The 25,976-nt window shown below is 28.9% G+C and overlaps 1 protein-coding gene across 1 annotated transcript in view; it reads right to left on the reverse strand.

Moving 5' to 3' along the window:
* Positions 1–25,976, reverse strand: part of LOC100209591 (dual specificity mitogen-activated protein kinase kinase 6) — a 51,431-nt gene that overhangs the window by 21,926 nt on the left and 3,529 nt on the right. The window contains exons 2-3 of the mRNA XM_065802984.1: positions 15,670–15,727; positions 6,532–6,583 (exon numbers count right to left, since the gene is read on the reverse strand). Coding sequence (XP_065659056.1) covers positions 6,532–6,583; positions 15,670–15,727 — 110 coding nt within the window. The remainder of the gene's footprint in view (positions 1–6,531; positions 6,584–15,669; positions 15,728–25,976) is intronic.

A 25,976-nucleotide genomic window follows, 5' to 3' on the forward strand; every position in this document is an offset into this window, starting at 1 on the left:
GCGATGATGTTATCGACCAATTATATGGCAATGATGTTATCGACTAATTATATGGCGATGATGTTATCGACCAATTATATGGCAATGTTATCGACCAATTATATGGCGTTGATGTTATCAGCCAGTTATATGGCGTTGATGTTATCAACCAATTATATGGCAATGATGTTATCGACCAATTATATGGCAATAATGTTATAGACCAATTATATGGCGTTGATGTTATCAACCAAATATATGGCGTTGATGTTATCAACCAATTAATGGCATTGATGTTATCAACCAATTATATGGCGTTGATGTTATCAACCAATTATATGGCGTTGATGTCATCAACCAATTATATGGCGTTGATGTTATCAACCAATTATATGGCAATAATGTTATCGACCAATTATATGGCGTTGATGTTACAAACCAATTATATGGCGATGATGTTATCGACCAATTATATGGCAATAATGTTATCGACCAATTATATGGCGTTGATGTTATCAACCAATTATATGGCGTTGATGTTATCAACCAATTATATGGCAATGATGTTATCGACCAATTATATGGCAATAATGTTATCGACCAATTATATGGCGTTGATGTTATCAACCAATTATATGGCGTTGATGTTATCAACCAATTATATGGCAATAATGTTATCGACCAATTATATGGCGTTGATGTTATCAACCAACTAGCTTCTGTGGTTGCACAACTTACATTATTGTAAAACTCAGATTTGGATACAAAAGAATACAAAAAAATGTCTATTGCTATTTATTAAAAAGCATGACATGCCCACAATATTTTGCCCTGATTCGGCTACAATCCACTACTCCATGAAGTCTTTTTTTTGCATATATATATTTACAATTTTTGTATATATTGTATACTTTTTTTTGTATATTTGTTTATGTACAAATAAATATATTTATATGTTCGAACAAAATGGCATCAAATTTGTACCTAAAGAAGCAAATCTTCCTTACTGTTCTGAGCATTGAATTATTGAAAGTTATTGAACCATTATAAAAATCTTGATGAAAACTAAGAAGTTAGCTTCAGATAATAAAGATTTTCAAAAAAAACGGATAGCAGCTTCAAAAAGAGTAACACAAAGCAAGGTCTAGCATATAATGTCAAGTACTCGCAAAAATATTTGGTTTTTATCTAAGCATTTAATATAAAATTTAAAAATTAATTGAAATAAATAATTCAATTATCTTCATTGTTTCAAAAAATTACAAAAAAATATATGCATGTATGTTAATATATCAGTTGTGATCAGTAATCTGTTCAATCACACGCCAGTATATGACCATGCAAATATGATTTTGTTTTGACAATTTGACCACAGCTTTTAACATTTTAAAAACGCACCAAAGATAACATCAAAATTTTTATCCTAACTACTACTTTCATATCAGCAAACCAATTTAAAATAAAGAAACAAATAACTGATAATTTTTTTTGTTTAAAGTTTTGATGAAAGTTGCATATAATACTTTTTTATTTAAAATAAATAATATTTTACGATTATTTTGAGGTGTTTGCGTTTATGATTTTTTTGGGTTGTTAGTGTAAATTGTAAACACAATATCATATGGTTTAACCCCCTTTCAACAAAAAGCAGCCAAAAACCAACCTAACAAAGTTTATTTTGGATTAACATGTCAATGAAAAACCATAAAAAACAATCACAAATCATCATTCAGTAATGTTAAATAGAAAAATTCCACCATCCTATCAAACTATATCTGGGATTTAAAAAACAATTTTAACAAAAACCCTATGGTAACATGTTCTATTCTGAAGTATGTGCCCACTATGACTATATGAGAAATTTACTATTATACCATATCTAAAAAAGAAAAAAAATTACAAAGCTTTTAACAAACCTAACTAACAACAAACAATAACTATATTACTCTATTTCATATATCTCTAGGCTAACTAATAAATCACTCACATACACAACTATTGTAATATAATTCATAATATTATATATACTTTTATATCAATTTTTAATTTTATATTTTTTAATATAAAAATATTGCACAATGTCACATAAAAAAATATTTTAAACGAGCATTAAACAAGCATATAACTATTTCACAATTATTAGCTTACTAAAAACAAATTAATAACATTAACCTAACTGCTAAACAATTTTCGCCCCGTAACGATCTAAAATACAAATATAAACTGAAACGTCTACTAAACATATTGCAGCAAAATTAAATTTTGACTAATTGCCTGAAGATTGTGGCAACACATGAAACTCAGAGTTGCATTATTATATTATATCATAAACATTAGCATTCAGCTAATTTATGGTACTGCAGGTAACAGTAACATATACTAGGGTGTCAACCCTAAGATTTATGTTACTATTACCTGCAGTACCATAAAAAACAACATTTTTGAAAAATATATGTTGCCACCCCCTTTATGTGTTTTATAGGATAAAAAACACTGGTTTTGAAAATTTTGAATTAAAAATATTTTTAGGGGTACCTCAACACCTTTGAACATATAATAAGTTCCACATTTTTCCAAATTTCGAGGGTTATATATATATATATATATATATATATATATATATATATATATATATATATATATATATATATATATATATATCAGTGGTGTACACTAGGATGTACACTAGTGGTGTACACGTCCGGTGGGCGACTGAGAGAAATAATTTAGTTAATCTTGGTCGCCCGCCATTATTTTGAGTCATCCGTTATCATTAAAAAAAAAAAAGTTTTATTTATGTTCTAATTATGTCTCAAATGAGTTTTTTAAAGTGTGTGTTTTCACTATGAATAAAATTATATTTTCATATTTGATGAATATAAAGTTATAAAAAAGATTATTTATCTTTTTTCAATTTCAGCGGTTAAGATACGATATTTATTATAAGAAAACTATTGTTGACGTTACAATATTTATTATAAGAAAACAATTGTTGCATTTATAAAGTAGCATTTAAAATGATTGGTATTTTTATTTGCGCCACCTTTTATGTAATTAAACTTTAAATGAATGAGAATTGTGAAAAAACTATTGACACATTTATATAGTGTTTAAAATGTTTTGGTATTTTTATTTGCGTCCGTTTTATGTTATTAACCTTTAATTGAATGAAATGTGACTTTAAGGACTTTTTAAAAAAAATGTTTTTTAAAAACATTTAAACTTGCATTTTAAACATCTTGGTATTTTTATTGCGCACTCACTCTTTTTTAAAGAGAGAAAAAAAAAGTTTTTTTGTAATTAAACTTTTAATGAACAGTAATTGAAAGTTAAAATAGCTTTCAAACAAAGTTTTTTTGAAGTTATTCTTTAAAATAAAAATGTATCATTATATTTAAATTATTTTTAATAATATAACAATGGAATGTTTATTAGTATGTTTTATGTATTATAGAGCTTTTAATAAAACTTTATTTGTATATTAAAATTTTATTATATTATTTAAAGAAGGTTATATTATTTCAACAAGCGTTTTAACAAAATTAAATAAAAAAAGTTTATTATTTAATAAAAAGTGTTTGATAAATAAACTTTTAACATAAGAAATTTTTATAATTTAATTTTATAAAAATGTTTGCTAATTAACTTTCATTCATTCTTTATAAAAAACGAAAACTGGCGTTCTAATTTAAACAGAATGACGAAAGTTAATAGAAAAGAAGGAAAATTAACTTCAACAATAAGACTTTAAAAATATTGCTTTATTGTTACGTTAGATTAAAAAGTAATTATCAAAAGCTGTTTCATTGATAAAAATTAATATTTCGTTTATAAAAAGTAATAGTCTTTCAAAAACAAAAGAACAAATTTACCTTTAGTGGCAAAAATGTTACTTAATGTAGAAATGCAAACTGCGGCAAAAAAATAAATTTGAATAATGAATAACATAAATTTAAGTAATAAGTTAAAAAAAGAACCAGTTTTAATAGTTGCCCGGCCGGGCGATTCAATTGTATCAAAACATTATTTCCAGTAGCCCTTCGAAAGATTTGAGTGGCATTTCCCATCGGGCGACCGCAAGTGTATACCACTGTGTATATATATATATATATATATATATATATATATATATATATATATATATATATACATACATACATACATACATACATACATACATACATATATACATACATACATACATACACATATATATATGTATATATATATATATATATATATATATATATATATATATATATATATATATATATATATATATATATATATATATATATACATACATATATATATATATATACACACACACACACACACATATATATATACACACACAATATATATAAATACACACATATATATCAGGCTTTGTGATAAAGCGGTAACAATCGTTCTGCGCATGTGAAACACGCCCGTAAATGGTCTTCCAGGAGCGACAGACAACGTCGCTAGTTTCGATATGAGAGTAAAAAATTGCACTTGTGTGAAGAACTTGCGAGGGAGAAAATTATAAGTTGATTTTAAAGAAAATGTTTTAAATAAAATTTTAAAAATAGTTTCCATATTATTAAATAAATAAATTATATTCGTAATAAGATACATCACGCATATGAATGATGTACTTTAATTTTAATTCATGCGTGATGTAATTTAATTTAAATTTATGTAGCATAAGTTCAAATTAAAAATGATACTTTTCTTCTCGCTTAATCAAACCATGGTTAAGTTGAACCATTCGCCAACTCGTACAGTTTTTTAGGGTCTATTTAAAACTTCGTTTAACTAGAACTTTTACTTTGAATCGCATAAAAGTCCATGTAATAAATTATCAAAACTTGCAACACTTTAATGAAAATTCCAAACTTATATGTTAAAAAGTTAAATATCTTGGGCAATACTTATAAATATCTAGCATAATATTTATAAATATCTCATAAATAAACATCTACCGTGAAAAAATTTATCTTACTAAAACTTCACTTATAGCTTCAATTTGGTACAGGTTCGATCACATTCTATTAATTAATGACTATTATATTTGAGATTTAAAAACATCAAAATGTTGAAATATCAAATATTTTTTGTCAAATATAAGTTAATAAACTAAATATTTTCACCGATATCTTCGTATCGGTTAAGGTTTTTATCGGTAGAGTCTATTTATTAAAAAAGTTAAAGCTAAACAAAACTAAAAATTAAAAAAAGTTTCAATAAACAAAGCATAAAAAAAAAAAATTTGTTATATAACTTTGAATTGAAACTTTCAGAAGCGTGCTCTCAAACAACAAAAGAAAAAATGAAATGTCACTGTTTTCACAAACGCATTTCTCAAAATATACGTCAGTATATAAGTTATTTATATATTATATTTGTAAAAGTATATACATGTACTTAGACTAATATATATTATATTTGTATAAGTATATATAAACTCAAACTAATATATATTATATTAGTATAAGTCTATAATATATTCGTTAAGTATATAATCAAGTAAATAAAAAATTATTTACTTAATAATAATTAAATCGCACATTCAGTTTACATCAGAATGCAGTTTTCTGTTTTGTACAAACAATGAATGGAAAGTTATGAAGTCTGCTAACAGATAAAAAGGAATGTTTACTATCTTCAAAACGTTTCGTCCCAATGAGAATAGAAAATTTAAATTAAAAAATTAAAACTTGATTGAATTTTGAAAAATCAAAAGTTTTAATCCACAAGATTTTGTAAATATGTTTAAATTAAAACTTGATTGAATTTTGAAAAATCAAAAGTTTTAATCCACAAGATTTTGTAAATATGTTTTCTTTTGCTTTGTTTTTAATTTTTTACACATCTTTTGTAAATAAAACAAATATTCTTAATCTTTTTATTTTTAACTATTATTTCAAAATAAATTAAAAACGTTTCTGTTGTTTAGAATGCATGCAATCAAGCATGTTAATTCAACTCCAATAGGAAACAATGTTGTCATAATGTTTTGTCATGTTAAGTTGTCAACTTTTAGTAAATGGCGATATTTCATTGTTTTTATTTAATATTAAAGCTGCAGTAACATATTTTTTCCGGTAGATACACGAATGCATTAACTAAAAAACCAAAGTTTTTTTGACTGATTTCCTGGACTTTAGATGAAAAAAATTCAAACAAAAAATTGTCCACCTTTTTCCTTTGTACATACTGGTACGCTTTTGAGTGACCTTCTCCCCATACCTGCATACGTAATTTATGGATGGCCTCATGGCAACCAATTTCCAATTCTGAATATTGCTCTCGAAGATTTGACGCCGAGCGCACATAATTGCACTTGTTGATAACATGTTTCAGTATTACAAGCACAAAATATCGTGCTGGGCAACTTTATTTATCACATGCACTGATATATATATATATATATATATATATATATATATATATATATATATATATATATATATATATATATATATATATATATATGATAAATTTATTATTAAAAAAACAATAATATTTATATAAATAAATATAAATGTGGAATAAGATACTAACCTGACCGTCGATTGTTAATGAGGTATGGTCAGATAAATTTCTAGGAGGTTCGCTAAATGAAAAATTAATTCATTAAAGTATTGCTTTTTTTTATATATCAACATCATCCTCATCATCCTCATCACCATCATCATCATCATCATCATCATCATCATCATCATCATCATCATCATCATCATCATCATCATCATCATCATCATCATCATCATCATCATCATCATCATCATCATCATCATCATCATATTATCATCATCAGCATCATATTGCCGCCAGTGTCATTCATTATTATCATAACTTACTAAAAAATTATTATCATATTAGTAGCATAGATGGGGTTTAAGTTTTTTAAACTTAAAACAAATTAGTGTATTTCCATATATATATATATATATATATATATATATATATATATATATATATATATATATATATATATATATATATATATATACATATATATATATATATATACATATATATATATATATATATATATATATATATATATATATATATATATATATATATATATATATAAATATAAATATAAATATATATATATATATATATATATATATATATATATATATATATATATATATATATATATATATATATATATATATATATATATATAAAGTAAAGGTCTTCTTGCTTCCACTCAGCATGAAAATATTTTAAAACCTTGCCTAGCCTTCTTCATAATTTATAACATTTTTTTATTTCTGCATTAATCTTTTCTTTCCATCATACATATTGATAACAACATAAGTCTATGGAGCCCAACGTTACCACCTATATTACCCTAATTGCATGAATAAATTCAAGAATGAATCATAATTTCTGATTTTGAAATTTGTCTTGAAAGACAAATTTCAAAATCAGAAATTATGATTCATTCTTGAATTTATTCATGCAATTAGGGTAATATAGTTGGAACAAAGTACTGAAGTACTTTGTTCCAACTGCAGAAGAAACTTTCATCATCATCACTAATTCCATCAACCAAAACTTATTTTTCCTTGAATTGCCATTTAGCAAAGTCTCATCCCTTTACAGTATCTGTCTCTGCTTGCTCTAAAAATATTTATTCGTTTTTTTTCTCTGCACTTCATCCCTTTGGAACTCACTCCCATCTTTATGTTTTCCTGACTGATATAACCTACAACTTTAAGTCTTCTGTCAACCATTTCCATGCTCTTTAACTCAATTCTTGGTTTTATAGTAACTCCAATCTTAACAGTGATTGCTTGCAGCCTTGTTGGAAGTGAAGCAGAACTAATATTTTTAAAAATTATAATATGAGGTGGGAAAGGATGGAGGTTGATTTTGTAATAAATAATGAATGCGCACACAGATGAGGTTGGAGGGGGAGGAGGAAGGGGATTGAAAATATACAGATACATATAAAGGGGAAGGGAGGGTTATAAATTGTTCTACCACCGGAGCTCCACATTATGATGGGAATGGTGGATGTATTTTTTACTTTGCTTTTATGTGTTTAGGCAGCTATTCATAACTGATTAAAAACACATTATATACTAATGAGAGGGCGCCATGGTACTGGTTTAGATAGAAACAATGCTAATAAATTCATGTCCTGTTAAATGTTTTGGAGAGGGATGCTCACAATTATCCTTAGCTGACCCAAGAATACCACTTATATAGAATGATAGCATACACATCAAGATATCTTGTAATTAAATTTTGAAATCTTTTTATTTTCTCAGAGGAAAAAATTTAATTTCAGTTTTCAAACTGAGTGAATTTTGAGTTCATAGTGCACCAATAAAAATACCTTTAGAATGAGAAACCACTCTATGTAATTTGATAAAAATTGGTGCAAATGTAGCCATATGGCCACACTAAACTCAAGACAAAAATCAGTTTGATTGGTTAAATGTTATTTTTAATTAAAAATATGATAGTTGATAAGAAATGATAAAAAAAAATGTTTGGGCTTTTCAAGAAAAACAAACTTTGTTGTTTTACTTGAAGCTCGCCGTCACCATGTTAGCCAGTTTCTTAAAGTCTTGAAAATATACGCTGCAATCTACCGACTTATTAATTTATTCAAGTGCGTTTAATTCCAAAGAGTTTAAGTAAATGACGTCATTGTAGAATTTTTTTTTGAATCAATATTATTTGTTTTTCTTTTATTTGTTTTTTAAAATAGGAGTTTTTTATCAATCATATGACTTTCCTATAAATTTATGAGAAGCTAAACAAAAGAAAGTTTTTTTTTATGAGCGAAAACCAAATAAAATTAAGATTTTTATGTTAAAATATAAAAAATGCAATAAAAATCCCCTTAAATATAACAAATATTCAAAAAAGACATTGATCATCTTATATTCTGAATCTTTTGTCTTTTTAAGTAAACAATGTGAACTTTTTTTCTAGTTTATCTAAGCCATTTATCACTATGACGTTTTTGTTCTCCTATCAAAATGACATTTTACAAATTCTTAAATTTTTAGTTAATAAAGAATTTTGGTAAATGACATTATTCATAAGAGATATTTGCCAAATTCTTAAATCTTTTTGTTAAAAAATATTTTTAGATTTTACACTTAACAAATTTACAGACAGCTTTTTATTAATTTGAGCAAAAACTTATGTTTTAAGGCAATAATTCAAGACAGATGGCAATTAAAATTGTCAATATGTTGCAGCGCGCGTTAAAGAACATATTATATTTATTATTTCTTAATTTATGTCGTATTTTTTTTTTTTTTTAATTTTGTTTTGTTTAAACATCTTCGCTTTCAACAAAGCTGCAGGCAACCAATAATTAAAGATGGAAGTTATTGGAAGAGAAAAGATGAAGATTGTAGAGCAAGATAACGATTGACAGATGACTTAAAGGATTGCAAATTATATGAATCAGGAAAGCAAGATGAAGGAAGTGAATTCCAAAGAGCTGATGTTCGAGAAAAAAAACTAGACGAATAAGCATTTTTGGAGCACTTAGGAACAGTCACAGAAAAAGGATGAGACTTAATTGAATGACAAGTAACATGAAAATGAAATTTAGTAGATGGCACTAGAGATGCTAGCTCTTTAGAGCATGGCCCATTATAGTATTTGTAGAAAAGAGAAAGAGAAGCAACATTATGACGATGTGATAATGGTTGCAGGTTTGCTGCAAGAGCAGGTCCAACTATGTTTACAATGCGTTTTTGCACCTTGTCTAAAAGAGAAAGAGCATCATTAGAAGATCCGCCCCAGATATGGCAACAGTATTCCATACAAGGCCAGATTTGAGATTTATAGAGACAGAGAATAGAATTCAAAGTCAGAAAGTGTCGAGCTCGATAATAAAATGCAACCTTAACAGATGCTAATTTTGCAACAGATTTGATAAATGGTTTCCAAGAAAGACAAGAAGATCACCAGCCACTGTGAGCCCCATGCTGTAGCAGAAGTGAGATCCTTTTCAAGCTCAAATGCCCCCTCCAAGCAATCAGAGAGTGTTGGTTTCTTATCATGACAAGAATAAATGGTAGTATCATCAGCAAACAATGCCACCTTAGATGTGAGAATATCTGGAAGATCATTTATGTAGATTAAAAAGAGTATAGGACTAAGGATTGAACCTTGAGGAACCCCTGAAGTTACAGAATAAAAAGAGTGCTGTCCATCGAGGACAACTTTTATACTACAATTGGAAAGGAAAGATTCAATAATCTTAAAGATGTTGCCAGATACAACATAAGAAGAAAGTTTATGGAAAAGACCAGCATGCCAAACTTTATCAACAGCTTTTGAAATGTCAAGAGCAATGGCCTTAACCTCTCCACCTTCATCTAATGCACGATAAAACCTATCAGTTATTACTGTTAGCAAATCAGCTGTAGAACAAGAAGATCGAAATCCATATTGATGGTCAGGAAGTAAGTTATTAGATTCAAGATAAGAAATTAAGTGTTTATTAATTAAAGATTCAAAAACCTTACTTATGATAGGAAGAAGACTAATGGGACGGTAGTTAGACAAATCAGATCGCTCTCCAGACTTTCTGAAGATAGGGATAACAGATGCCGCTTTCCAGCAGGCTCAAAAACAAGACTCTGATAAGCACTTGTTAAATAGTTTTGAGAGTATAAATGATAGCTCCGAAGAACACTTCTGCAAGACAATCACAGGTATGTTGTCCGGGCCACAAGCTGTAGAAGAGTCTAGGCAGGAAATCACTTTAGCTACAGAAACTGGAGTGATACGAATGTCAAGCAATGGATCAACCTGTTTGTTGGCAACATCAGCTAGAACGCAACTAGTGGAATCAAGAGATGATATTGATGAAAAGTTTTTAGCAAACAATTCAGCTTTGTCTTTAGGTGAGACGACAAAGACTGAACCATACAAAAGAGGTGGAATTACAGATTTGCCCTTATTATTAATACTATTAAAGATTCTGCAGAAGTCACGAAAGCCTAATTTTCGAGATGAGATACGAGATTTCATGACCTGAGAATAGTGGGCTTTGGCGTTAGACAAAACCTTTTTACAATGGTTTCTAGCAGTAATAAACAGAGACACAAGCAAAACCCATGCATTGAGTCAAGAAGATGCAGCATTTAACATCCTAAACTGGAAGCAATGTATTAAAAATACATCTGCGCCAGCCTAATAGATGAAGAAGGGGTGCGAGGCTGGTCAACAGATTGAATCTGTTTACCCCTTATTATTTATCTGTTGTATTTATTTAATATTGTGTTATTATTGCTACACTTTATGTTATTATTATATTTAGTTATTATCTATGATATGCACATACAATTTATATTGTATTATAATTATTCTTCATATTATTGATACTTTATGATTATTATTATTTGGTATTATTACCATTATTATTACATACATCATTATTATTTGTTTAGCAATCTTTTCTTTTTTTTCTCTTTTATTTATATTTTGTATGTTTTCTTTGGCAAGTATTTTACATTAAAACCTGTCTCTTAAAATTACAAATCAAAAAACTACCAAAATTGACAATAAAAAGTTTTTTATTAAACGATTTCAATTTTAAAATTGACTCGATAATGCTACACTTTTTTGCATTGTTGACCAATATTTGTTCAATTTAAAAAGTAAAACAAAATAAGCAATACATGCTTTACACAATAAATTTCATCAAATATACTCTCACACGATTTAGTAAGAATTTCGAGAATATTTGTACCTGATGAAAAGTTTAGCAAATAAATGCTGTTAAACTTTTACTAGGTTAACTCTTTCACTACCAGCCATTTTAACAAAAATCTTTACACTGAGACCGCATATTTTATTGAATAAAATTTTGATGGCATAACATTGACAACTAATTAAAATTCGAATAATAAATCTCTTCAAAAGCATCACAAACTATATATCAATAGAAAGCTAAACAAATGAACTTTTTAATTAAATAAGTTTTCACAACGCATCATTGAGCAATAAGAAATGCAAAATGCTTAAAACCATTGTTTTTAAAAATAGTAACTAAAAAATCAAGTCCAAAATAAAACTCAATGTATAAAAAGAATGTTTTTCTTCAAAAGACATTTGTAATTACTTAGCTAAATAATTTGTAATTACTTAACTAAATACTTAAACAAGTTAAATTTAAACTTACACTTCTACAAGTTAAATTTTACAGTGTTAACGCTGCTTTATTTTGGAACTAAATTTAAAGTTGTTTTTTTATATCAAGGATTACTCAAAATTTTTTAACTTTGTCACAAGATAACTTTTTTTTATAACAAAATATGGTTCTTATTTGTTCTTGATTATGTAGATAATTAATTAAACTTTAAGAACAAACAAACTATATGTACATAACAATTATATGAAAATTTATGTACAAAACAAGATAAATTTAATTATCTAAAATATTTTATTCATATTTTTAATGTGAACTTCAGAAAATTAATAAAATAAAATAACTAAAGAAGTTCCACAGTAATTTATCAAGAAAAAAAAAACTTTTATATAATAAGTAACTAAACAAATTTGTTGGTAATCATAATAATAAAAAAAAAATTTGATAATAAAAAAAAATAATTTTTAAATTTCAAAATTCTACAATGACATTGTTTGTTAAAACTCTTTGGAATTAAAAATACTATTTTTAAATGTAATATGAAAATTCATAGTTTTTAAAATAATAGCATTTAAGAATTATGATGATGGAAATGTTCATTATGAAATGTAACTATGAAGTTCTGCTGCTCAATCTCTAATATCTCAAATTATGCAACCAGTTCTTAAAAGAGGCTTACTGTACAGATCTTTTGATTTTTATCATGAATCTTTGATTTGAGATTGTGGCAAATCACTAAATTTAACTTCACTTAATCATACTAACTTTTAAAAAACTTAACCTAAATTTATTTTGGATAACAATCCACTAAACATAATTACAAATATTAATAATTAAAAATAAATAAAATCAAAGAATTATTTACATAAATTACAGGGAAATAATTATTAAATAATTTTTTCTTTAAAAGGAAATAATTATTAAAATTAACGATCCTTGTAACACTTAATGACAATTTAGGGGTGGTAGATTAATCAGTATTTTAATTTAATCAATTAAAGATAAATTATTGAAAAATCATTAATTCAATAATTAAAAGTCCTTAATTTCAGAATTTGGGCAGTGCCCAAATCTTGCCGTCCATTACGCATATAAAGATTATAAAAACTTAAAAATCTCAACATTCTCAATATATACTTAAGACTTAATCTGAGACCTAACAAAAGTAATATTACAAGTACAAAAAATATTTGCTAAAACTTTACAACTTCAAAAGTTCATTTTTTCGTGCAAGAACTAAGCGTTAAAATCAACTTAATGTTTTAACAAAAAAAAAACGTTGACATACTAAAGAGGATTATATAGCAATTTTATCAAAAAGTTTTTGGATTTTTTTTCCAATATGTAATTATTAATTGACTTTTTTTTTCCTCACAGCACATCTTGGTCGATAATAATATTAGAATCTGCTGACGTCATTGGCCATTAGCCAATGATGCCATTGATGATCTAGGCCTATGTATAGGAGCTGATACAAGCAGCAGTTGACCACAAAGGAAGGTAGTTTGTTATTTAATAATTTTTCATTAAGTGTTTTGTTCAAAAGGCCAACTCATGTGCCTCCTAGTGACATTGACATTCTTGAAAGTGATGAATCAGCATCTATTCTTTTCTCTCATGAAAGTGATAAATGTTTTGGAGTGGAATGTTTACGAAACAGTCTTCAGTGCCAAAATTTTATGCTGCAGATATAAAAGAATCATATGAGAAAATGAAAAAATTGTTGCGTTAAATAACTTTAGAAATATTGGAACATTTGTGCTGACTTTAAAATTATTAGATAATGATGGGTATGCAAAGAGGTTAGACATAACACTGCTACCTTATTTGCTTGTGGAACAACCATGCATATAACCAGCATTATTCACAGAAGTAGTGACTAGTGAGATCTGATTATTCCCCCCCCCCCCCCAAGAAAAAGTGAAGCACAACCTACTGGCACAGCCAGACAAAACTTATAATGGACTATGAGGCTATTGGAACAAACGCATCTCTTAAGATACATTTGCTTGAAAAGAATCTCACTTCTGATACAGCATTGGGCTCACAGTGGCTGGTGAATTTTAATTCAGATAAAACCCAATTTTTTTCAGCCAATCGTTACACATTACAAAATTAGCATCTGCTAAGGTTGCATCTCTTTATTGTGCTTGACACTTTCTTACTCCGGATTCTATTCTTTATCGCTATTAATCTTAAATCCGTCCTTGTATGGAATACTGTAACCAAATCTGGGTCAGATCTTCCAATGATGCCCTTTCTCTTTTAGACAAGGTGCAAAAAACGCATTGTAAACAACACCTGCTCTTGCAGCCAACCTCCAACCATTATCACATCTTTGTAATGTTCCTTCTCTTTTCTACAAAAACTATAACGGGCACTGCTCAAATGAGCTAGTGTCTCTGGTGCCATCTACTAAAATTCATTCTCATGTTACTCATCATTCAATTAAGTCTCATCCTTTTTCTGTGGCTATTCCTAAGTGCTCCAAAAACTCTTGTTCATCTAGTTTTCTTCCTCAGCTATCAGTTCTTTGGTCGCTTTGTATCGCTTCATCTTGTTTTCCTGATTCACATAATTTGCAATCTTTTAAGTCGTCTTTCAATCATTATCTTGCTTTATAAACTTCATCTTTTCTCTTCCAGTAAAATTCCAACTCTAATAGTGGTTGCTTTCAGTCTTGTTGGAAGCAATGATGTTGAAAAAAAAAAAAAAATGCATTTCTTGCACTCTTATATTGACTTCTTTCCTGAAATTTTAGGCGACGTAAACGACAAGCACTCCAGTTATGATGGGTGATTTCTGTTGATTTCTGCAGAAGGACAGCAGTTATGCATACAAAGAAAAAACAAGTATTAGTCACCACATTCCCACTTCTGCAAGAAAACATCAAGACAGTGACTAGCTAATTTAGTAAAAGAAATATTAACTTTTTGAGCAAAGCTTTTTTATTGAAATATTACAGAGTAGGACTAAATTTTCAGACTGGATTAACTTAACTTGACATGCTAAAGACATCCTTGTAATCAGAACATTGCATATAATAAAAGACACTCTGTTGTTCAAGTTACTTTTAATTGTTGCACAATGTTATTAGCAAAAAAAAATTTACATGAATAAAAAGATAACCAAATTATTAATAACAAAAAAAGATTAACAAAAACAAAACAAAAAAATTAATAAAAACTTACAGATTCACTTATTTTTTAATTAATATTAAATAATATTTAAAAAAAGTTTGTTTAGAAAATTATTTATTTAAATCTATATTTAATTTTTAAGTTATTTAGGTACTTTAAGAAGTCCTAACAGTTTTAACAAGGAGCACCGCAAAATAGCATTTAACCAGGAAGTGTATGCCTCTTCCACTAATGATGCATATATAACCAAAGCCAGCTTTGAACCTTGGACCTAGACCTCCTGTTCTAAAGCCAGAACTCTGACCACTACACCATGGCTGCTAAACAAATCTAGTTTTTGATTTATATAAAAAATATGACAATTCTAAAAATATTTAAAAATACTTTTAAATTGAATAAAATATTACTTACTGAGTTACTGTAACTGGGGCTGGTGTAGTGAGCACAGGATGAGGAGGTCTTCTTTTTCCTAAATAGAGTTTTAGATTAAAAACAAATCAAGTTTTAGATAATTATACTAATATATAAATAGTGAGTTCCATATTGACACAAGTTTTATATTTTTACATCACATGCCACACCTGCCTCTACCTTAAGGTCTCATGGTAATAGTTAACTTGAACAAAAGTAATCATTTTAAATTAATACTTTTTCCGCATTTTTAAATAACCATTTTTTTACCATTTAAAATTGTCAATGAATGTTGTAGTATGTACACATATTATTTGACTCTTTTCTGATTTACCAGAAGCTTACAAAAAAGTCCATGCATATGTAATTTTATTATTTACACATTCACATGTTACATTATGAGTATGGCTATAATAATTGCTATAATAAATCCAAGTTCTATTAAGAACTATAGGGCAATGACTATTCATGCCTAAGAAGGCTGTAGCCACTAATGCGGCACTGTATATATCAGGCATTGTTATGAGATTTTATTGGGTAACATAATCGCTTAACGCTAACGCAGGCCTTGTTTTAAATAAAAATGCTAATTGCGATAACCTAATGTGAATTTGACGTCATAACAATTCTTTTTATTCTTTTACTTTTTAAAGACATTTTTAAGTTGCTGCAATAATATTAATAATAATAATAATTTTTATTATTACTACAAGGAATGTTTATTTATTTATTTTTTTAATATTAGATAATTAAATTTAATATTACTTTTTGAAAAATGTTTGATATTAATAAATTTTTATCTTTTCTCAACATTTGCATAAATGAATTAAAATACATTTCGAATTTTTAAATTATTTCTTAAATATTTAATTGCAGCTTTGCAACTACAAATGATTTTTTATTTTAAAAAAATCAACCTTTTTAATTAATTTCTATTTAATTAAAAATTAACAAATAAAAAAAATTACATTACTTTATTTACTTTATTTATAATGATATTATTATTTTATTAATGATATTATTATTTTATTAATGATTTTGTTGTGAAAGCAAAGATTATTTTTCCAAACACCATTTATTAAAATAATATCACTGTATATATTGTTTATTAAAAAATAATTGCTGTGATTTAACTTGCGTTATAAAAAAAAAAAGTTTAACTTACCTTTGTGCAAATTTTTGATGCAGCCGTTTATTGTAAATATAATTTTGAGTAAAAAAAAATGTTCAGGAAGGTAAACCAAAAAAAAAATTTGCGTTAAAAACTAGTTAAATTTTTTTAAGACTAAATAACATTTAAATACTAAACAATATTTAGTAATATTTTTAAATAAATTTAACAGTTAAGTTAACCCCAAGCATTAACTTCAATTTTTATAAACTTAAATTTAATTAAGTTAAAACATCTGGTATAGTATGTAAACTTATTCTCTTTCTTATAATAAATTACAATATTTCTAGGGGTTATATATACCCTCGTTATTTTTCTTTTTTAAGACGCAAGAACACATTACATTGAAGTTTTATTATTTGTTTGTTTTTTTTAACGGTTTTTTATATTACTTGAATAACAAGGGTATATATGACCCCAAGAAATATATTTTTTTTTTTTTAAACATCTTCTCTTCCAACAAGGCTGCAAGCAGCCACTAATTAAAGTTGGAAGTTACTGAAAGAGAAAAGATGAAGATTGTAGAGCAAGATAACGATTGACAGACGATTTAAAAGATTGCAAATTATATGAATCAGGAAAGCAAGATGAAGGAAGCGAATTCCAAAGAACTGATGTTCGAGAAAAAAAACTAGACGAATTTTTAGAGCACTTAGGAACAGTCACAGAAAAAGGATGACACTTAATTGAATGACGAGTAACACGAGAATGAATTTTAGTAGATGGCATAAGAGACGCTAGCTCTTTAGAGCAGTGCCCATTATAGTATTTGTAGAAAAGAGAAAGAGAAGCAACATTACGACGATGTGATAATGGTTGGAGGTTGGCTGCAAGAGCAGGTCCAACTATGTTTACAATGCGTTTTTGCACCTTGTCTAAAAGAGAAAGGGCATCATTAGAAGATCCGCCCCAGATATGGCAACAGTATTCCAAACAAGGCCGGATTTGGGATTTATAGAGATAGAGAATAGAATCCAGAGTAAGAAAGTGGCGAGCTCGATAAAGAGATGCAACCTTAGCAGATGCTAATTTTGCAACCGATTTGATATATGGTTTCCAAGAAAGATTCGAAGCAAGAGTTAACCCAAGAAGATGAAGAGTAGGTGACTCATCGAGTACATCACCGTTCATAAATATAGGAAGATCTAAATTATTGCGATAACGATTGGCTGAAAAAAATTGAGTTTTATCTGAATTAAAGTTCACCAGCCACTGTGAGCCCCATGCTGTAGCAGAAGTGAGATCCTTTTCAAGCTCAAATGCCCCCTCCAAGCAATCAGAAGGTGTTGGTTTCTTATCACGACAAGAATAAATGGTAGTATCATCAGCAAACAATGCCACCTTAGATGTGAGAATATCTGGAAGATCGTTAATGTAAATTAAAAAAAGTATAGGGCCAAGGATAGAACCTTGACAACTTTTATGCTACAATTGAAAAGGAAGGATTCAATGATCTTAAAGATGTTGTCGGATACACCATAAGAAGAAAGCTTATGGAGAAGACCAGCATGCCAAACTTTATCAAACGCTTTTGAAATGTCAAGAGTGATGGCCTTAACCTCTCCACCTTTATCTAATGCATGATAAAACCTGTCAGTTATTACTGTTAGCAAATCAGCTGTAGAACGAGAAGATCGAAATCCATATTGATGGTCAGAAAGCAAGTTATTAGATTCAAGATGAGAAATTAAGTGTTTGTTAATTAAAGATTTAAAAACCTTGCTTATGATAGGAAGAAGACTTATGGGACGGTAGTTAGACAAATCAGATCGTTCCCCAGAATTTTTGAAGATAGGGATAACAGATGCAGCTTTCCAGCAGGCTGGAAAACAAGACTCTGATAAGCACTTGTTGAATAGTTTTGAGAGTATAGACGACAGCTCCGGAGAACACTTCTGCAAGACAATCACAGGTATGTTGTCTGGGCCACAAGCTGTGGAAGAGTCTAGGCAGGAAATCACTTTAGCTACAGAAACTGGAGTGATATGAATGTCAAGCAATGGATCAACCTGTTTGTTGGCAATATCAGGTAGAACGCAATTAGTGGAATCAAGAGATGATATTGATGAAATGTTTTTAGCAAACAGTTCGGCTTTGTCTTTAGGTGAGGTGACAAAGTCTGAACCATACAAGAGAGGTGGAATTATAGATTTGCCCTTATTATTGATATTATTAAAGATTCTCCAGAAGTCACGAGAGCCTTATTTTTGAGATGAGATACAAGGTTTCATGACCTGAGAATAGCGGGTTTTGGCGTTAGACAAAACCTTTTTACAGTTGTTTCTAGCAGTAATAAACAGACGTCTGTTTTCTGGAGAATTGTTTTGCTGATAAATATGGAAGTAACGGTTTTGATTGGCAATCGCAGCAGCACAGTGTGAGGAAAACCATGAAGGAGAGTGAAGTTTGACCTGGAATCGTCGAGAGGGAATAAAAGATTCCATGCCTGCCTGAATCCACGAAGTTATGTAAGAAGCACATTTGTCGACAGGAATACGAAAGATTTCTACCCAAGGGCCATCACGAAGAAAATCACGGAAAGAATCCCAGTCAGCTTTACTGTAGTTGTAAGAGGTACGATAATAGGGGGATTCAGGTGATGAAGAAGAATGAGATATTAGTTTTAGAGAGATCAAACTGTGATCAGAAGCACCTAAGGGTAAATGTGGAGAAACTGAGCACTGACTAGGATCAGAAACAAGACATAAGTCAAGTAGAGAAGGTAAATGATTAGGGTTGTCAGGAAAGCGAGTTGGAAAGTTGACTATTTGAGTTAGGGATTGAGAAAGGCAAAAGTTGGGGGCTTTAATGCCTGCAGAGTCACTGACACTAGAGCCAAGCCATTCAGAGTGGTGAGCATTAAAGTCACCGACAACAACTATATTAGCTGATGGATAAAGAGAGAGGGCTTGGTCAATATGATCGGAAATAACATCAAAAAGAGTGCAGTGTTGAGATGAAGGAGAGCGATATAGAACAAAGAGAAAGGCAATAGAGTGAAGTGGTGCTTAACGAAAGCACATGAAAGAATAGTCTGTGGATTCAAACCTAGTTTCACGACAAACAGGTGAATTCTTACGAATGTAAATGCCCAGGCCAAGCATGTGAATATTGGAGTCTTTACGAATCAGAGGAAGATAACCATTAACACTAAGATCACAAGATGAGACAGCCGAACTCAAATTAGTCTCACAAAGAGCAAGTAGGTCTGGTGAACTTTGCAAGAGATAAGACTCAACAGAAGAAAAGTTACTTCGAAGACCACGAATATTAGTGAATGATAGGTTTAGAGAACTTGGTGATGATGATGGTTTTTTGTGTTTTATAGTTTTTGGTACTTTATTCATTTTTAAATTAGATTGAAGAACTTGACTCAAAGCATAGATAGTACTCAGAACACGGTTTAATATCCCAAGCAATTGCCTCATTACTACTAATAAACCCTAAGCTGTAACAAAGGGCTCCAAATGTGGCCTCCGCAATGCACACCAAAAGTACAAACAGGGACACCATACATGCGCAACATGGCACTGTTAATACTTTGATATTTTTCAGCTGTTGATGGAATCAGCCTCTCTGAGAGCTACCACAGAGTTCGGGAAACCTGACTACCAGCCGGCCTCAGAACCATAAAACTGAGTTTTAGAGCTGTACCCTAATAAGGAGATAATAGAATGAGTTGCCTAGTCATAAAAACAGTGACACAAGCAAACCCATGCATTGAGTCAAGAAGATCCAGCACTCAACATCCTAAACTGGAAACAATGTATTAAAAATACATCTGCACCAGCCTAATAGATGAAGAAGGGGTGCGAGGCTGGTCAACAGATAGAATCTGTTTACCCCTTAAGTCTTTGCCTAGGAGGCCTTCTACAAGACAGTAGCTGGGTGCATTTAACATCTGCCCAAGATGAGTATTTTTATCGAGACACCATCTCTAGCCTTTACTCAACCAAGAGCCCCAAGGCAGGGGGTGTTTTAAATCGGAGTTGGCATCTCCTAGCCTTTGCCTAAAAAGGCGTATCCTACAAGGCAGCAGGACATGAAGCAGATTGTACTGGGTTACATGTTACCAGTAGCAGGATAACCTGATCTGACACAAGATTTGGCTTGAATAACGAGGGTATATATAACCCCTAGAAATGTTGTAATTTATTATAAGAAAGAGGATAAGTTTACATACTATACCAGATGTTTCAACTTAATTAAATTTTATAAAAGCTTATCAAAGATGTTAACTTTGAAAAAATAAACTTAAATATATTTTTTAAATCAAAATTAAATTATATATCTTTTAAATCTAAATTAAATCATTTATTTTTTTTATCAGAATAAAATTATATATTTTTATTAAATTAGTTTTAAATTAAATCATATATTTTTTATCAGAATTAAATTATATTATTATGATCTTTACTTCGAGCTTAAATTATTAGCATTTTTCAAGCAAAAAAATCAATCATTACAATAAAATAAAAACAAAATAAGAATAAATTTTTAACCTTATTTGAGTTTTTTTCATTAGTAAATAGCGCTTATATCTAACATAATATTTTTACATAAATGTCATTTAAAAGTTAATGTGCTTTTTTTAAAAACTTATTACTTCTTTTATCTTACCGCTTAAAAAATAATTTAAAAAATTAAAAAATGATTAAAAGTCGCTTAACCAAAACTGCTTACTGCTTACGTAAAATCGCTTAAGGCATGCGTAAATCACTTTAAAGTATCGTGTTGCAATTAAATTTAATTTTAATTACAACAATTAATATGCTTTTCTGAAAATCAATAACATTTTTAATCCTCTTGCTCTACGGCTAACTTGCTAACAGCTGTGACTGAAAGATTTTATTGTGCATTACATGGAGGTGGTAAGGCTAGGGTTATTGCTCTTGACATATATAGCTCTTGACAAAGCTTGGTATGCTTGTCTTCTCCAAAATCTTGCTTCAAATGGTGTATCCAGACTTGGACAGGAATGGCACGCAATCACATGCTGTAACTGACCATGCTTATAATTTTTTTTTCTTAACAATTTGACCATGGCGGTTTTGATGTTTTAGCTATTTAAATGCTATTTAAAAATTTATTACATCATGAATAACTTTGATTCATTGATATTTTCCAAAGTTTTTATTTTACGCGAAGGCTTTAAGTAAAATAAAAAATTAATTATAGTGATTATTTAAAATAAACGTATTTTGTGTAATTTAACTAACAATGTTATGTTTAATTCTTTTTTTAATGCATGTATTTTTTATGATAAATTTAAACATCTAAAACTATTTTTTAAAACTATATCATGTCTTTGTAAAAATCTTTTGAAAGATAATTTTTTTAAGTTACTTTAAATTATAATAAGTTATATTAAATCTTTTGTTGCAATGGAATGATTTAGTAGCTTTATTCTTCTTTTTTGTTAAACAAAAAAAAAAAAAAATAGAAATTCTATTTTTACAAAGAATTGTTCAAAATTTTTTTTTTAACTTGACTAACTAATCAGAGGATGATATGATAAAAAATTACTTTTTTAAATAGACTACTGTATTTTTTTATTTTTTTTTGCAACTTTATAGAAAAGATATATCCTTGGTCCTGTTTTATTTCTTATCTACATTAATGATTTTCAAGACAACCTTACATCTAAAGTAACTCTTTGCTCATGAGTCAACTTTATACTCCTATCTTGACAAAAAGTCTTCTCTTTTCAATCGCTTAGAACAGGCAGCCGATCTTGAATCTGATCTCACTTCTGTAACAGATTGGCGCTCGCAGTGGCTGGTTAATTTTAAACTTTAACAAAATTCAGTTATTTACTGCAAACAACTATCTCAATACTGTTGACATGCCTATTTTAATGAATGGCAACCCTCTCACTGAGTCCTTTTTTTTACGTCTTCTTGGATTATCTTTTACTACTGCAGCGCTCGAAATAATTATTCAATGGTTGCCAATCAACATTGATCAGCTGCAATAAAAAAATTAAAAACCAGACGATCAAATCTTTTTTTAGACTATCAACCTTTTATTAAAATTTAAAATGCACTTATTTTTACCTTATAAATTAATTTAATCAAATTGCTATTGCTGTTTTAACTTTACGAGGGTCACTGTTTATATTTCGGGAATTAGCAACACTGATGTCATGTGAGTCCATCTGATGGTTCCATCGTAAAGTTTGACATTTTTGACGATATACGTATTCAGAACATTTTGTATTCAGAACATACGTATTCAGAACATTTTGTCATACGGACGCTATTTGTTTATTTTATATTTAGTTGAAAGTTTCGTCTCGGCAAAAAATGGAACTGAATCGTGAACATTTTTGTGCGATGATTTTTTACGACTCTGGCGATGAAGCTCCATCAAAAACTACTATGTATCACTGGTATAGTGAATTCAATCATGGTCGTAGTTCACTGTCTGACGAGTTTTGTGAAGGTCGTCCATAATCGACTGTAGTGCCAGAAAACATTGATACTGTGCACAAAATGATTAAGCAAGGTCGTCATGTAACCTATTGTGAGATTGAGGCATCCCTAAACATTAGTTCCACCAGCATATATGCGATTTTACATGAACACTTAGCTGTGCGAAAGTTATGTTCGCGTTGGATCCCACATAATTTGACAATCGCTCAAAAAAAAGGCTCGTGTCGATTGGTGCAAAGAAATGCAATTGCGGTGCTTCAAAAGACGTTTAGAAAATTGTGGCAGGTGAATCATGGATATATTCGTATGAGCCCGAAAGTAGGCAGCAGTTGACTGTTTGGGTGTTCCAAGATGAACCAAATCCAACAAAAGTTGTTCGCAAACGAAACATTTCAAAGAAAATAGTGGCCTGTTTCTTCGGAAAAACTGGTCATATTGCAAAAGTGCCGCTAGAGGATCGTAGAACATTAAATTCTGAGTGGTACACAACCATCTGTTTGCCAGAAATTTTTGATGAAGGAAAACAAACAAGAGACGTCGGATTGTTCTTCATCATGACAATGCAAGCTCTCACACATCGGCTCAAACAAGAGACTACTTGAGCACTCAAAACATCAAATTGATGGGTCATCCTCCATACAGCCCTAATTTGGCACCCAATGATTTCTTCTTGTTCCCATCCGTGAAGAATAAACTGTGTGGTCAACAATTTTCATAGCCTGAAGAAGCTATTGAAGCGTTCAAAAATCATGTTTTGGAGGTACCTCATTAGGAATGGAATAAATGCTTTGAAAATTGGGTTAAGTGCATGCAAAAGTGTATTGATCATTGTGGCGAGTACTTTGAAAAACAATCAAAACATATTCGCAGCTTAACTATTTGTTTTTGTTCCTATTCCCGAAATATAAATAGTGACCCTCGTAATTATTTTATTTAGATAAATCAATTTTTTTTTTTTTTTTAAACATTTTATCTTGAATATAAATAAAACACTGCCGTTTTTATTTTAATTATTTTGTCTAGAATTTAAAAAAACATTAATTTTGCCGTTTTTATTTTCAATAATTTATTTAGAATATAAATAAATTATTTTATTTAGGATTAAAATAAAACTTCACCTTTTTTTTTTTTTAAGTATTCTATTTAAAGATGTTCTTCTAAAATAAAATATAAATTAATTTTTGTTTTTTCTGTTTTTATTTTAATTATTTCATTTAGAAAATAAATATAACATTTGTTTTGTCTTTTTTATTTTATTTAGAATTAAAATAAAACTTGCTTTTTTTTTTTATAGTTTTTTTAACTATTTTATTTAGAATTTAAATAAGTTGTTTGTTATTAAATTAAAATGAATTAAATTTAAAAAATAATTCATTTTAATATAATTTTGATGTTAATATAATATTTTCAACTTTCTGTATTTCAAATGTTTTTCTATTAATTATCATAAAGGTTTGAAAAGCAATTACTGCCATCAAATTTGATCAACCAGATTAAATTTTAGGAGATCAAAATATCAATTTTTCTAAAAGTAGCAGATCATTGATCGGCCGCTATTTCAAGCGCTGCTACTGACCTTTCATGGAAACCATATATACAATTGATTGCTAAATTTGAATCTGCTAAGGTTGCTTTTCCTTTTCTATACCTCTACAAATCTCTTATTCGTCCTTGTATGCAATACTGTTGTCTCCTCTTTCTCTTCTAGTAAAGGTCCAAAAATGTATTGTAAACATAACCCGCTTTATCTGAAAATATATAACTCAATGAAAAAATAACTCTAACAATGGGAAGAGGCTTGAGCCTCTTCCCATTGTCACAAAGTCACTAATTAAAGAAGCTATTCTAGTTCCATTAACTAAAACTCATTTATTTATTGCAAATCAATATTTCTATGTTGTTGTCATTCCTATATTGACGTATAACAACCATCTCACTCTCAGACAAAGCCTAACAGCACATTATAAATACAAATAGACCTGCTTTTTCTGCCAAGCTTGAGTCACTCTCCCATTGTGGTAAGATTGCATTTCTTTTTTCTACAAATACTACATGTTCAATGCATATACTTTCATGCTCAAATGAGCTATCCCCTCTAGTTCAATCAACCAAAACTTATTCTTGCTTAACTTCTTATTCATCAAGTCACATCCTTTTATTGTATCTGTCCCTTCATGGTATAAAAATTTTATTATTCCAGTTTCTTTCTTTGCACATTAATAAAACGTTATAACTCTTACCCATCTTTATGTTTTATTGACTTGTACAACCTACAACTTTTTTTTCAAGTCTTCAGTTAACCATTTCCTTGCTCTTTAACCATATCATCTCTTTTCTAGTAACTCATAACTTAATAGTAGTTGCTTGCAACCTTTTTGAAAGTAAATTAGTTTTTATAAAAATATACAATAATATTCCAGTATTTAATAAATAGTAAATGTATGTCAAACCCTGCTAAATTTTATAATTATGCCAGGGCATAAGTTTGTAAAAAGTATCATTTTAAGCCAGGGCTGACAATCTACATGCACCACCACCTTGAAGTTCCCTGGGTTGTGACCTCCTCTTCTTCACTTTTTAATACAATCATAGCTTTTAAATAGTAAATACCAACACATCTTAAAAATTAATATAAATAATTTTGGGAAGAATTATCAGGAAGCTCCATTGATTTTAATAATTATTTAATAGTTTTGTATTAA

Source organism: Hydra vulgaris, chromosome 08 (assembly GCF_038396675.1).
Source record: "Hydra vulgaris chromosome 08, alternate assembly HydraT2T_AEP".
Taxonomy (NCBI): domain Eukaryota; kingdom Metazoa; phylum Cnidaria; class Hydrozoa; order Anthoathecata; family Hydridae; genus Hydra; species Hydra vulgaris.